Raw genomic sequence first — 15,882 nt, 5'->3', positions numbered from 1 at the left:
AGAGAGAGAGAGAGAGAAAGAGAGAGAGAGAGAGTCCCCCGGATGTCGAACGTCACTTGCAAAGGTCGGCGTGGTCGCGTCACGTTCTTCAGCACATCGACAATGTCCCCGGAAACGAGGATACGTTCCCGTGCGCGGCCGGCGAGAGAGCTTAAGTTCCCCGACGGGGAAAGGAGAGGGAACAACAACAACAACAACACACTCGTTACGTCGGGCGCGAGGTCCGGGCGCACGCGAAGAAGGAGAAGAAGCGGAGTACGGGTTCGTACGGCAGTCCGGGGGCCCGTTCGGCCACACGCGCGTTCTTGGGCCCGCTCGACCACGGGAAAGTCCCGGGTAGACCGCGAGCGGTAGAGTAGCGGCACGAGCCGCTCTCTGTCGTCGGCGACGCTTCGGCGAAACCGGGCCGTGCCGCCGGCAGGGCTCCTCGATACGCGGCTTATGACGCGTAATCGGATCAGCGATATCAAATTATTGCGATTACACCGTGGATAGGAAGAAGTTTTTCGGCCCGCTTAAGAGCGCCCCGTACGACCGACTGGTGGGTCTCCTCAAAATCAAATGATAAGCTTAATTCAATAACCGCCGGTGCCGCGGGTAGGAGAGCATGGGTGTGGCCGTGGCTGGCCCCGCGGGGGTTGCTTTTCGCGGAGCGTTCGCCCACCGGAAGCTGATTCGCCGCCGTGCCGGCGGCGAAGACGGGGGTTGGAAACGCCGCCCTCGCGCCGCGCTACGCCGTCTGCACCCTCCCGGTTACCCCCAGCCGCAGAGCCACCCCCGTCGGCTCGCAGGCCAGACGGCCCTCTTCCCCAAACGGCCATCAGCCCGAATGAGTGCTATCATTCGATGACGCACCCCTCCGGCTACCCCACCCCGCGGCTTTACGATCGATCCCGCGCGACGACGACGACGACGACACCGGCAGGACGGAAGGATACCGCCGCGCGGTCCTGGCCGCTCCAGTGGACGCGAGGAGCCTGCAGGGCTGTGTCGCGTCCCGTTGCGCGGCCTTCGGGGCGACCTTCGCACCTGTTTTCACCTGCTCTCTCTCTCTCTCTCTCTCTCTCCCTCTCTCTCTCACTCTTTTTCTTTCTTTCTCTTTCTCTCTCTGCCGCGTGGCGTGCCGTGCTGCCGTGCGTGCCGCGCGTGACGACGCACCGGCTGGATTACAACCCCGCGTCGCGAGCCGACGCTCATTGTAAGTCACAAATTATGTTATAAAAATTAATTACTTATTAATTGGTAGTAAGGCGGAAGGGAAATCCGGTTAAAATAGGATACCTACAAAACAAATAGGATGTAATATGCACTTAATATTATTAATTTATACTTATTAATTTGTTATTATCGATTTATACTCAGCTGTGATTTTGATCGTGCGATTTAAGACTAACTATTCGCGGCGAGAAACGCTATGCTGTGTTTGAAAATAATTTACATTGAATTACGGCAGTCGTCTTTCCCAGCTCGAACCGCCTTTAATTGCCTTTCCGCTGATCCTGTCTCTGAAGCATTTTTCAAAATCAATCTCCGATTTCTAAAGCATCGTGATGTGAAATATCACCCGTTCCTGTGCAATCCTCTCATGTCAGAAATAGAAATTTGTAAATCGATCTCCATCCAATGAGAAGTGCCATCCTCTGAGAAGTTGTGTGGACAACAAGTAACCATCACAACAGAAAGATATTCATATGTACTCGACTTACGTTCAAAAATTCTAAATTTTAGTGTCAAGATCCCAAACGCATTCTCTTGCAGAATTCTCTCGCGCGACTTAACCGATAGTTGAAAATCTTTTTCTCTTCATTCCTCTGTCACATCGTCACGAAAAATAAGATCTTGTTAAATATGTGCATAATAGGAAAGCTTCATCCCAATGATGACATGTGGCAAGGTTTCATTACCCCTTTGGGAGTTGTTTTAGTGGAGGCGTGTGCAAATTTTCACAGTTAAGTCGCTTATCCAAATTAGAACTTCGGAAAGTTATAGTTAACGTCGATTAATGCTATTAGCACGAAGCTGAAGTGTTTGTTACAACAAAAGAAATCCGAGCCACTGTGCGGTAGTGTTTGAAGCACGTGTTTGCCATCGAGGGCGGTCACTGAGTTTTGGAAAGTTCCATTTTTTGTAAATTTTTTCCAGATACGGTTTTTGCAAAGAGCGATGGACCGTCAGAGATAACCATCGCGAAGCTCTGAATTTGCGGAAAAACAAAAAGTGGGCAGACAGCATCGAAAATGAAGTCTCCTAAATTCGACAAAGAACTGGCGTTCCTGACTCCATACTTTAACGATGAGGAAGAATAGCGACCGAACCTCTTGCCTGCACCTGGATCTGTTGATACTAATTGGAAGGACGGACGGGAAGAGGACAAATCGATTTCTGACCGTTCCAGCTTTTATAGCTCCTACACCTTACTCTACGACTGACATACAAAGTTTAGCCTCCACTTCATCGAAGAATGTTCGTGGGGAGAAAAGAAGGATGAAGAATGCCTCGCTACAACGGATGAATGCAGCATCAGTTCTATTAGAAAGTTTTAGCAGAACTGATGCTGCATTCATCTGTTGTGACGAAACATTCCTCATCTTTTCCTTCCCATCCTCAACATTAATGAAAAATTCAGTTAACGGATCGTGCTGGTTACTTAAGAGGAGTGCAGTTACTTCTTGACCTTCCCGTTTTAACTGTGAACTGTGATAAACTTTCCTATTCGGAATAAAATTCAGATAAAGACGCGATTATTTCAAATAGCGAGTAGAATAAAAATGAGGCTGTAAAGTGATGTTCTCCGCACACTCTTCCTTCTTCGCCCAACACGGTTTTCCAAAAACATCAATGCAACTTCAATGTCCAAGAACCGACCAACTATTCGTCCACAGACCAACGCTAACCCAATTCCTTCTGCGACAGTGGATTCTCAACTAATGCCCAAACCTCTGATGCTTTTGTTAACAGTTTCCTCAATTTTCGTTCATAACTATTGAATACGTATTTTTTCAGGAAATAAATATACGTTTAGAATTTCCTACATTCCAACTATTGATTTTTCAACGAAAATTAATATCTTATGCAAAAGGTTGTCACAGTTTACTGTAACTCATTAAAAAAGTTTCCACAAGATAATTTTATAACGACTATAAAACTATTATTATTATATCTTTAGTTAAAATAAAAATTAAATGCATACCTTATATAGAATGCGAGTCTTTCTTCAGGTCCTACTGACTCCTTAAATGATGTATTTTGTCTTCTTAAATGTGGTCTCAGGATGTCTAAAAGAGCTATAAACTCAACACTTGATACAAAATCTTCCTTTTTAACCTTTTTCTCATGTTTTTATTAATGTTAATTTTACGAATATTGATTGTTCGAATAAAGGAAAAGTATTCGGACAATTTTTTAAGTGTGTTAAATCGATCACAAATGTCATTTTGTGAGTATATTTTTATTTGAACATATAACACAAGAATTCCTGGCACACGTCTTCCCGCCTCTGACGTCATTCCGACGTAAAACAGGACGGTTGCAGTGAGGGGTCAAAAGTTCTAACCCTTTGCGTTCTGAGAGTGCCGTAGCAGTGTCATTCGAGATTTCTTGTCAGACTTGAGAAATGCCGCGACCGCAGTTTTCGGCTTTTCAAGTAAGCCTTAGGACCAGCCAAAGAGCGGTTGGAGCGTGAAGAGTTAATATTAGGTCAAAGGGAAGGTAATGTCGTCATTTGTCACGGGATTGTCGAACGTATCGGAGAGGCCAATTGTTCCGAACGAATTGAATCTAGATAATAGTTGCTGATAATCGTTGCTGATAAGTGTGGCTCTCGTCAGTCTGCGATTAACGCGTTGACTGCTATGGCGGTCATCGGTGACCGGCCGCTGATTTTTTAGTGGCGCCGTGAGAATCACCGATGACCCCCCGCAGTGAAATAATCATCGTGATGTTTCCGATAGATTTGTCTTCACATCAATTTGTAGTCGAGATTCCGTTACGATTAGGAAAAATGTTCGATGAATTTGTCAATAAAAAAAATGTCTCTCGAAGGACTTCCGACAAACCGGACATGTGGTGGGTGACTAAAGTCTTCGTTAACATTGAATTTTAACTCGTCAGAACGCGAGTTTGAATTGGTAAAGTAAAAAGTGTCAAAAATGAGAAACGAGCAGCGAGGGAGAGCGACGTCATGAATTCGATTGTAGCATTGGAAAGTACAAGGAATGGGAAACAATATATCATTTGTAACATCTAGCTTTTCAAGACCATTTCCCATTTTTCGAATAAAAAAATGGCGTCTGCTTTGTCACTAGAACATCTTTATTTATAAAGAGTGTCTATAATATGCTGAATTCAGGCACATTTTCTGAGGAGGTCAGACTTACTTGAAGAACTCTAACACCCTTACTGTTTCAAATTACTTTCCTTCAGTAACGACTTGCTAAAAGCGTTACTTTCTTTCGTTAGCAACGGTAACGGTTGCACGATTGCATCTTCCGAGTAACGAATGTAATCGTTATTTTTATTGTTATATTCAAAATGCATATGCAAAATGTTTATAGTAGGACGAGGGCGAATTGTAAAAAAATACGGTCTTCAAAACTCGATGAGATAGAAGTAACGAAAATTATAACGACTCGTTATTTCTTGAGTAACGATAACGGTTATCGTTACTTACCGGGCTACTTTTAAAGAGTAACTTTCCGAGGAAGGCGTTTAGACTCACCGGATGCGGAGCCCTCGGAGTCCTCGAGGACGAATTAATCGAATAATCCGCCGTACGATCAGTGCGAAGTAACGCGATAATTCCAGAAGACGCCGTGTACATCTCTCATCTCTCCGGGTAAGACGGTACCCTGCGCAAACAAATTGGAGTTTCTCATATCCTTTTCGTGGTAGGTTCTACAAGGGTCGACGGCAAAAGGGGCGGGAGGGGGCAAGGGGGAATTTGATTTATTTCAACCTAGAGAAACAATTTTCACGAGCGCATCGCATCGGTCGAGCAGCTCCTGTGCGACATTTGTTTTGCACTTGTTCTCACGAGAGCGCCACGATGAGAGCAGTCGCGGTGTGTTCCACCCTCTTCCTTGAATCTTATCCCGAGAGAATACCATTCCCGGCACGTGGAACGTGTGTCGCGCGCTGCCATCTCCGGGCGAAACCCACACACACACACACATACATACACACACGTACGTAACGTATCGAACATAGGTCGCATAGGCGTAACCTTTCTGATCAATTTCACGTGCAATACACGAGACAATCTGTCGATGCTGATATCGGAAATGCAGCCACCCCCCGTTGACGAACGGACGTAAAACACACGTTAAGTTGGAAGGATACACTGAAAGAAATTCCATTAAAATATAGTCATTTTCGACCTCAACTGTGTCTTCTTCTGATTTTATCTCAAAGGATAGCAGTACTAATGTGCATGTAAGGTTACACAGAAAAAAAATTTGTATTAAAAATGGTCCATTGAAATTTTTAGGTTACTTTAACACAGGAAATATATTAAAAAGTACACAAATGCGTCTTATAAGTTAACATACCTTGTTAAAGTAACATAGAAATTTCCATGGGTCGATTTTAACACAAAATTGTTCATTGTACATTAACGCTTATTGGGAAAATGGTTCTTTTGATTATAATTCTTTTACTTGTGTGATTGTGATTACAAATAAAAAACAATTTTTTTCTCAATGTAAACAAAATTTTTTCTCAATATAATTGAGATAAAAAATTGATCACACTCGATTAAGGCGTCTGACGCTTCGTGCATAAATCGTAAGTAGCACATTGCAGCAAACTCTTTCCTCCTGAATTAAATCTCGAGAATTCGATGTCAACAAGAAATGATCAACGTTTAGGCATTTCTCAGAAAAATGCGTAATTACGAGATACGCATGTACACATGTACACACATTACGGTTAAAACAGTTCTCTAATTTTTTTTTTAATTGCTTAATGACATTCGATCCAGATTGCGTTAACGCTTTGTAATTTCACAACTTCAAGATTTTTACAAGATTACGCCACTGCATGCTCCGAAGGCGACGCATACACAAATGTGCGTGTGCTTCGGTATCAACACACGCGAACAATGCTAGTTCCCCCTTGACGGTCTGATACATATGTCCTTGATTTGTCCGGAGAATAATATTCTCCTGCAAAGTTGATTAAATATTGGTTAGTGATCTCGGACACATCGCCCTCCGCACCCTGCAGTGCCTTTCAGCTTCGAAGACCCGTAGGAATACAGTTTAATATTTCCGCGCCCGAAAACAGCGGGCAATCATTTTTCTTTCATGCTAGTCCCTGTATGTATGTCGAGAATCGGCGATTTTTCCACGGGTTTCCGAGGGAGATTCATGAGTGGAGTTTAGGACTCAAATGGTGTAAATCGAACCATGCTTAACGCTTCTCGCTGGAATGCCGTGCGATGGAAACATCGATAGTGCCACAGCGTTCTGATAATAAATTCAAAATAAAATAATAGCATGAAATATGCATGAAATATGTAAATAAGAAATACATGAAATATATATGAAATATGAATAAAATATACAAGACATGATAACGTCATGCGTGTGATGCTGGGTCGCACCGTTCGCTGCATCACCGCCCGCCAAACTCTAATTTTTTAATAACACTATTGCGAACAAAAATCATAAGACGGTAGATTTTTCTCGGTGTCTAAGGTGAATCTCTGTTGCCGAGGATAGAAACACAGGACAGAATAATTTTTCTAGAAACTTTATTATAAAATATTGCATTGTGTGTGTGTGTGTGTGTATGTGTGTGTGTGTGTGTGTGTGTGTATGTATTAGCTTTATCGATATCCGACATACTGCATAAAAGTATAAGCGAATTACTTCTGGAACTGCTACCTTTACAAAGACGTAATATAATTTATCTCGAATACTATTTACAACTATTTATATATTTATAGTCGATCTGTTTTTTTTTTTCGATACACCCTGTACATTACGCAAGTAATAATAATCATTAAGAAAACTCGTGCAAAGATCGATTTTATTATGTATGTTATACATAATTACACAATGTGTGTGAAAGCCTAATATAAAATCAATTTCTCACCGGTTGCCAGTTTTATTTTGTTGCAACAAGAAAAGTTGTCACTTTTCATGTCAATTACGATTTAAGTGAAGTATTATTTTTACACTCTCGAGACTTTTCATGACCGTCTACTCTTATATTAAAAATAATAATTTATTGTACTCCAGTCTTCATGCCGAGAAATTTTTATATCTATATGATTATGAAAATCTTTTTCTCTTACCCAATCTCGCGTTTTTGCCTGCAAGAAAAGAGCATGTATCTAACCTTAATTTTATCGAGATACATGATTTAACAAAATAAAATCACTTTTAGTAAATGTCAACCAACATTAATTATAAACAATATAATGTTGACAAATATTGCATTCTAAGGGCATATTAGTGTTGAAACATTTCGATAATAAAATGTTACGATCAATTACAATCTCTCATCATTAATTATCACTAACAGAAAAGATCTGTTATTATTTTATACAACTTTTTTGAAAGGGCACACTTTGTACGCATATATAGATATATATGTATAATTCGACGAGGAATCCATAATTATCCATAATTAAGAGAAAAATTATCCTATCCAATAATATACATATAATTCATTTATTTATACAGATTCCTTGTATGAAGACTTATTGGTATCTTTATCATATCTCCTAATTTTGTATGTATATGTGTGTATGTGTCACATTTTTCATTATATTTTGTACATTGTTATGTCAAGAATCTAACGTTTTTTTTTTTGTAACCTGAGTTATCCGTGAAATATTACTGCACTCACTCAGCGGTCTTCTTCCGCAATAAAATATCTCTGAATGAATTCTTCAACCAAATAAATCTGATCCTGCGTATCGAGGAAGAATGTTATCTTATATTCCGAAGATGGAATTTTGCCGCCTTACATTATTACTTTCACATCTTTTTCACAATGTTTCTACTTTCGAAGAAGAAAACATCGTGCATATTATAGAGCAAATTAAATATTTCGAGTCCCGGTTCTCTGTGTTAGTGAGGTAATACGATCAATTCACTTTTTTGGTTTTAACGCAATACTATTACGAACTGTACACTGCGCTAGATACCGCACGTGTTAAGACGTCAGATAAATATCACAACAGAGCCAGGCTAAATTGTTTATGCCTTCTTTTCGCGTATATAAATGGGAGCATTTATACTAATTTCATCGTTATTTACTTAATCCACCTACCGATTGAAGAATTGTGTTTGCGAAACTTTGTCTGTTTCGCAATATACGACAATTGTCGTCAGGAAACAATCATTTACATGATTTGCTTTCATTTCTGCTGGAATAAACTTAAATCCGCCGAATATCGGGGATTTTATCGAGCCAATTTTCCATGAGCTCCACGTTTCTAACGATGAATTATTTTTTTTGTGTTTTTTTTTTATTGCCTTCCTTCTCCTTCATTCTCGAATTACCTAAAATTGTCAGTTCGATCCATCGAAGCATACAATATACTGGAAGGAGAAACCACTGTTAACCCTAGAATACCAACGTGCGTCTCCGAGGTGTAGATATTTTTTACGAACCTTCCTCTCTCTCCTGATTTTTACTCCAATTTTCACAATTTGTTTTATATTGCGAAAAAATATATATGTCATGTATTAAAAAATCTTTGATCTATATTCTGAACTCACTTTTATCGATAAAAGTGTCTCTAAAAGTGGCGTGAAAACCATTGACTGAGAAGACTCCATTAATGCAGTTCTATTTTCTAAGTAAAGTGACATCAAACATTTCCAATGAGACAAAATTAACAACAAAAGACGCATTATATCCTAATAGTCATGACTGCTGATATTGATGAGTCAGCAACGATGCTCCAAAGCAGCAGTCTTGATGCATAAATATTCACGAATGATATGCCTGATTGGAAATTCTCGATATCACTATTCTTAGAGAATGCATTAAGGCTCCTGACTATTCACTGCAATCTTGTGTGATGACGTCAGAAGCGAAAAAACGCATGTCATGAATCCTTGCATCATATGTTCAAATAAAGAAATATATTCAGATATTTGTGATCGATTCGGCACATTTGTAACAATGGTCGAATGTAATATTGTAATATAAATATTTTATACTCCAACAATCAAAAATAAATAGTCGTAAAATTAACTTGCCATGGAGCTTTCCTTAACCTCCTGTTTCAAGATTTTGTCAACGTCAATTTTATTTAAGTTACTGCGATCGTCTCCATTTGGTCGACTCCATCGCAAATTTTGGCAATTTTATTTACTGACTCAACCCGACTCGGGCAACGTTCCTATAATCTCTGCAGTTATTACGAATCTATAATTCATATATTACAGTTCGTATATTACAGTTTGCGATATTGCAGCATTTATGAGAACGCTGCTCGAATTGGGTCAGCAAATCGAAAACGCCATTAGCTTCGATTTCGACCCCGGCCTCGAATCTCGGCTCTGATCTGAACTTGTATTATTTGGATCATCCGAATTTGGAGCGTCACATTTATCCGTTATCTGAAAGATCGGGTATCCAGGTAGTGTCAGATCAAAATGAATATTGGAGTTAGAAGGCTCCAAGCAAAGGATTAGTATTCTAGGGTTGAACAATCGGGCCGGTTGTGTCTATTGAACAAAAAAACATTTCCAAAGCGTATTTTTAGTTGGTACTTGAAACGGCGCTGTCCGTTTCTCTGAAACATGCTACAGTCCATTGCCCTAATGTTTCCCGAGAGTATGTACAAGTCTCCCCGAGTTCCTACGATACCCGCAGTACCGGGTACGGATATGCAACTTTACCGTGTCCACCTTCGGGCTGACATTTTCAGCTCGGGTAATATGTGCGAGACAGAGGGAGCACGCCGCTTTCTTCCTCGAGATCATTGCTTTAGGAGCCGCGTGTTCACTCTCCGGTACCGTTACCGAGAGTTCACCGATTCAGTTCGATCCTCTGCGGGACCTCGCGGAACGAGTCGAGGGTCGAGCACGAGTCATTGATGACCCCAGGCAGCCGAAAGACCAGGCAACCATCGGGCATGGTCGCGTATTCGGCGACGACACGTCGTTACATATTCGGGTAGATCGCGTAGTAAGGGTTCTTGAACTGTTTCGCGTTGTACACACTCGTGTCCTCGACGGTGAACGGTTGCATCACGTTGGCGGACACCGTCTTCTGATTGTGCACGTTCGCCACCATGTACTGCGGCGTTGGCACGACCTGCCCGCCGACCGTCGCCTCCTCCACCAGCTTCCTCTGCGAGTAGATGAGCAGCTGCGACATCGGGCCGTCGTTCTGCGGCGGAGCGCTGTCCGCGGAGACCGCGTACGTAGTGGTGGTGCCGGTCAGCTGCTGCGTCTTGCACTTCTTCGTGTGCGCGTACAACGAGCCAGCGTTGTTGTAGCGTTTGGTGCAGAGCTTGCACGCGTACGGCCGTTGACCGGTGTGCGTGTACGTGTGCTCGTTCAGCGATGTCAGTCTGCGGAAGGACTTGGTGCAGATCTGGCAGTGGTACTTGGCCTCGCCCGTGTGCATGGTGATGTGTCGCGCTAAGGTGTTGGCCCGGGCGAACGCCCTGCTGCAATACTGACAGATGTACGGTTTCTCACCGCTGTGGGTCCTCAGGTGCAGCTGCAGGTACGTGCTCTTGGTGAAGGCGCGGCTGCACACGTTGCAGACGTACGGCTTGACGCCAGTGTGGGTGCGCATGTGTGCGACCAACGAGCCACTCTGGGCGAAGCACTTGCTGCAGACTTCGCAGAGGAAGCGCTTCTGAGTGTCCTTCACCCGCTTGTGCCTCTCCATGTGGTTCGCCAGCGATTGAGCCTGCGCGAACGCCTTCGGGCAGAGCGTACACGTGTGCGGTCTGTTGTGTCGGTCCTGAAAACGAGAACGAGACTTGCTGTGGTCGTTTTGTTGGAGACGCTCGCGCTCGGAGAAGTAAACAGAGTTGGCGGAAACGGTGTCGCTTTTGGCCTCATGGAGACTGGATGGTAAAAATGAACGATTCATGTAGAAATCGTGCGAAATTATATCGTTGATTGATAAATAATACAATTATTTGCCGAGGTTATAGAAATTTATGTTTAATTTCGGGAAAGGCTTGTCATTATTATTATAGGGTTTGAGACATTGCCTGCGTCACCGACGAGGTAATATTAAAGACTCTCAACTCTGAGTAAATTTTCCGGGTATACGGATTTCGAGAGGCCCGGAAATAATTGAAGAAGGATAACATTATCGAACATCTTTAGCCATTCGATATTGATATCTGGATTAGGTTATATAATAAGTATTAATTTTATAATTTACGATTATCTCGATGTATTATCGATATACAAGTCTACATTGAAGTATATTAAATATTTTTGTGAAACTGCATTCCTGCAATTATCATTTACGTCGATTTGAAAGTTTACCGACAAATTTATCGACTAAAGGTTTCATAAATGGCGAGATTTTTCTGTACGCTAAATTCCATATGACCAATTTAGCAATACTTCGCCAGTGCCTGCGATCAGCAAAGGAAATAGCTCAGTGAACGCTTAATGATTATTGCTTCTGATTGGTCCATTCTCCTTTTATCAAGGATTATCAAGGACACAAAAGAACACTCCAGTCGCGGACAAAAACTACTGAGCTTCTTTCTCTACTGAACGCAGCCACGCCCAGCAGAACGTTTATCATACAACTGTTTTTAGAAGTTTTTATGTTGAAACTGGATTATTCCTCTATGTCTGAAAGAATAATCCAATCTCGGCTCAGAAAACTTCCAACAGTTATAGAATAAACGTTCTGCTAAACGTGGATATTATCTCCTTGCGAAGTCACATTCAACTCGAAAAAAAGAACGGCCCAATACTAAGACATAGTCTCACCTTCTTCCGACTCTCGGAGTTCTCGTTGACTTTGTTTTCATTGTCCTCCTCGTCGTCATCCTCGTCGTCCGTGTTGCCGAATATTTCTTCTTTATGCTTCGACTGTTCATGGTCCTTGAGCTTATCGACCCTGGAGAAACCCTTACCGCAGGTCGAACAATTGAACTTCAAACCGCTGTGCGTGGAGATGTGTCTCTTCAGGTTCCTCTTGGTGGCGAACAGTTTGCCGCACTGCGTGCATTGCAGACTCTCGATCGGGAGCTCGTTGTCGTTGTCGTCCTCGTCGTCCTCTTCCTCCTCCTCCTCGGATTCGTTTTCCCGGAAGACGGGCGCCTTATCTCGCTGTTCGTTCGCCTTGTTCGCGGACTGCTCGAGGACGTCGTCCGACGTCGTCGTCTCCTCGTTGTACTCGGGATGGCTCTTGGCGTGGGAGATGAAGGACTTCTGATAGATGAACTGCTTCGAGCAGACCTTGCACGTGAACTTGAAGTTCCTCTTCTCCTCCCTCGTGCTGTCCACCAGTGCGTTGCTGCAGTTCCTAGTGAGCTTCACCGACGTCTTGCTGTTAGCCCTCTTCTCCTGAGCGTTGTTCTCTTGCGGCACTTCAACGTCCGCCTTGCGCGCCTCGTGACTGCTACGCACGTGGCTCTTCAGTTTGGCGATGTTGGAGAACTGCTTGTCGCATATGTGACAGACGTAGCGCAGCTTCGTCTTGTGCTTGTGCACGATCATGTGTCTCTGCAACGCCAGCTTGGTCGCGAACGACTTGATGCAGTGCAAGCACCTCTGCCTGGCTGTCCTGCATATCAGCGGCTTCTCCTCGTCGTCGCTGCAGTTTGCCCCACCTTTTATATCCTGACCGTCCGTCCCCAGCGCTTTCGAGACATCATGGTCGGTGAGATCCTCCAAAGACACGTCGCTCTTATCACCGATCTTCAGCAGATCTTCCATCCTGCTGTCTTCCGCCAAATTCCCCGACGCATCGTTCCCTTGGGTTAACATCATGTCTTCCTGTTTTACACATTTATCGTTCGTCGACGGAGCGGACAAGTGACTCGAGTGATCGTCAAGTGCACCTGCGAGCATCTCCTTCGCGTGCGTCTGTCCGAAAGTTACTTCCAGTTCGGTGTTACGTACATTTTCTTTGAGCGCGTCGTACGGCGAGTCTTCCTCATTTTGCTCCAGTTCGATCTCGTCCGTCTTCCGCAGGAATTCCTGACTAATGCGAGATTCCTCGTCGTTCACCCTCGCATTGGACGGAACGGTGGTATCGTGGAACGTCACGATATCGTGGGCAACGTAGATTTCCTGCTTTACCAGATCGTCCTTTGTACAAGAGGTAACGTTGGATATAATATCGGTGACGATATATTTGACTGTTGCGCCATTCGTGTGCGGCTTATCGTGTGGCACAGGATGAGCTTGCAGCTTCAAGATTCCACGTAATCTCACGTCAGCGTCTTGAATTTGGCGTTTGAAGTTGTAGGACAAGTTCAGCAGGCGGTAGCAAGATAAACAAATACAGGCCGGTAGACCATCTCCTTCCTCAACCTAGAATCCGTGAAAATCTGGTTTAACGTTTATTATTCATACTGTTTGTTTGGCTTTACGAAAATGTCACTGTGCGCAGAAAAAAGGAAATACGCGGACAAATGCGTTCAGCGATGCAAACAGCTTCTCATCGTGTGTAACCAACTCGTCCATTGATTACTTAACATTTTCTGTCTTTCCTTTTATAATTTCTTTGATAGTTCTTTGGCGTTACCTTATTAATAGATAGTTTTTCTAATGAATAAAATGAGCAAATCCACTAATGTTAATCCATCAAATCGTATGAATCAACTGGATCCACTCAGTATATTTCTAAAATACTCGCTTATAATTCCGAAATAATCACGTCTGATATATTTTGCACAAATGCGATTTAATTCCATGATTTTCACTTAAATTCTATAACTTGTATTCAGTTTTGAATCTCTTTCTTACTTAGGAATATTTTTCTCTATTCTCAAATGTCGTCCCGCTTGAACTCATAGAATGCATATCTCTCTCTGCTGATATGGAATAATTATACACGAATATATCAAGATATTTTCAGGGACTCCAGTCATAGTGTATGCAATTTCTTGAACTTTCCTAATTGCATTCTGTCGTATTCTTACAAAAATCACAGTTCAGGAAAGACGAAAACTTCAAGGATATTTTAGGAACTTGAAAAATCATCCTGTCTTCCGAGTCTCTAAACACTTGGCTGAAAAGAGTAATTGAAAATGGGCAATTCGAATATCATCGAGTATGACTCGCCTGTTTCCAATTTTTCTTGGACATTAACCAAGGACCCCGTTGATTTTCCAACGGAATTGACAATACAAACAACACCCTTGCCCCATCCTGAACAATGTGACAGGAATCCCAACCACGACAAAAACGATACAACATTCGTACGCGGTTCGTCGAGTTCGTCGAGCGGATGCAAGGAGAAACAACACGAGCGATGACATTTTTCCTCTGTACGAAGAGAATCTTCGTGCGTTCGATGGAAAGCGCGAAACAGTGATTTGAAATTCAAAGTGACGTGCGATAGTTAACCTGTACAGCGGCGATGTCCATCAGCTTCTCCGGTATTCCGTCGTTATTCTGGAAGAGCTGGCACGCTTCTGTACAGGATTGCAGGCAGGTGCGACACTCATTGCCCGCGAGTCGCTCCACGTGTGCCAAATTATTCACCATCTCGTCATCGTTCACGACTTCCATGTTCCTCGCAGGAAGGGTATTGTAGGCTACCCCGCAACACAATAATCAGCCGCTCGCTACGTGCCTCTACGCGCCGCCATTTGCTTTGATGCGATCGACCTTGCCCTCGAGTCTCGACTCGATTCGTTCATCGATTCATCGAAATAATCGGTTTCTCTTTTTTTTTTCAAAACCGGAGTCGTATATCGTTTCATAATCTTTGCAATAGTTATATTAAAAAATGAAAGAACATCTGCGTGATATGATATTCATTTCCTCTTGGAATATTACGTTAATTAATTTTTAATATTAGAATATCAAAGTGATTCTCACCAAATCTTGATTAAGCTAATCGATGAATAATGAGAATCGCCAATGCCAATCTTTGTTAATAAGAGAAAGCAGGTAACACTTCACTAACGATGATTTTGAATTAACTTAATCGGAATTTGGTGAAAGTCAGCTGTGATCGATTCAATATGGAAATACATGTAAGCTTTTCATGGACTCGGGGAATTGATCGCTAGACATTATTAGAAGAACGGAGCTCAGCGAGTCAATCAACCATGGTGTTTATAATCACGCCACTTTTGGAGAGACTTACACAAGTTAACTTAAAAATAGATACATGTTTAATATACACATAAATTTTATTTTTATTCATACATTACAGCTGTTTTACAGGGTATCGCAAGATCGTATGCATTACGGTGAAGGTAGTTAATACGCTGATTTTATGAAAGTTTCAGCAATTCTACGGGATTATCGTGCCACGATTTCGATTGAATCATATTAAAGCGAGCAATTTCAATGATTCATCGCACAGTTACATACGGTTATTTTAACAAACCATCGGATGACCTCGGAAAATTCAACGCGTAAAGTAAACGCATCGTTTCGATGTGATTCGTGGTGACAGATCGTGACTGTGTGACTATGTTATACGTTAACACGCCACTACTCAATAGTTTATCTGCGATTACTGGCAAGTGATTTGAATTTCAAACTTTCGTTACACTTACAGAGCGATTCTGCGCCGGAGTCGCCGATAATTTCATGAAAACATCGATTAATCACTATCACCGTAATATATACTTAGGTATTTATCTACGCATTAATTTTCTCAGGATACGCTAAGTAATTGTACAACATCAGTCTTCTTTAACGAAACGCTCGCTTCTCGTGGATACACGAAATTTGCTCTTTCTCT

The 15,882-nt window shown here is 42.4% G+C and overlaps 1 protein-coding gene across 1 annotated transcript; it reads right to left on the bottom strand.

Moving 5' to 3' along the window:
* Window positions 1-7,012: 7,012 nt before the first annotated feature.
* LOC106751611 (zinc finger protein 271-like) lies at window positions 7,013-14,851 on the bottom strand. Its single transcript, XM_014632564.1, has 3 exons — window positions 14,529-14,851; window positions 11,940-13,490; window positions 7,013-10,941 (listed from the first exon to the last, which is right to left on the bottom strand). The coding sequence occupies exons 1-3, from the start codon at window positions 14,691-14,693 to the stop codon at window positions 10,129-10,131; spliced, it is 2,529 nt and encodes an 842-aa protein (XP_014488050.1). The 5' UTR covers window positions 14,694-14,851; the 3' UTR covers window positions 7,013-10,128.
* Between the last annotated feature and the right edge of the window lie 1,031 nt (window positions 14,852-15,882).

This window comes from Dinoponera quadriceps, unplaced genomic scaffold (genome assembly GCF_001313825.1).
Source record: "Dinoponera quadriceps isolate SergipeBrazil2010 unplaced genomic scaffold, ASM131382v1 scaffold386, whole genome shotgun sequence".
In the NCBI taxonomy this organism is placed as follows: Eukaryota; Metazoa; Arthropoda; class Insecta; order Hymenoptera; family Formicidae; genus Dinoponera; species Dinoponera quadriceps.
The sequence above is the reverse complement of the archived record's forward strand: the minus strand, read 5'-3'. Positions and strand labels throughout refer to the sequence as shown.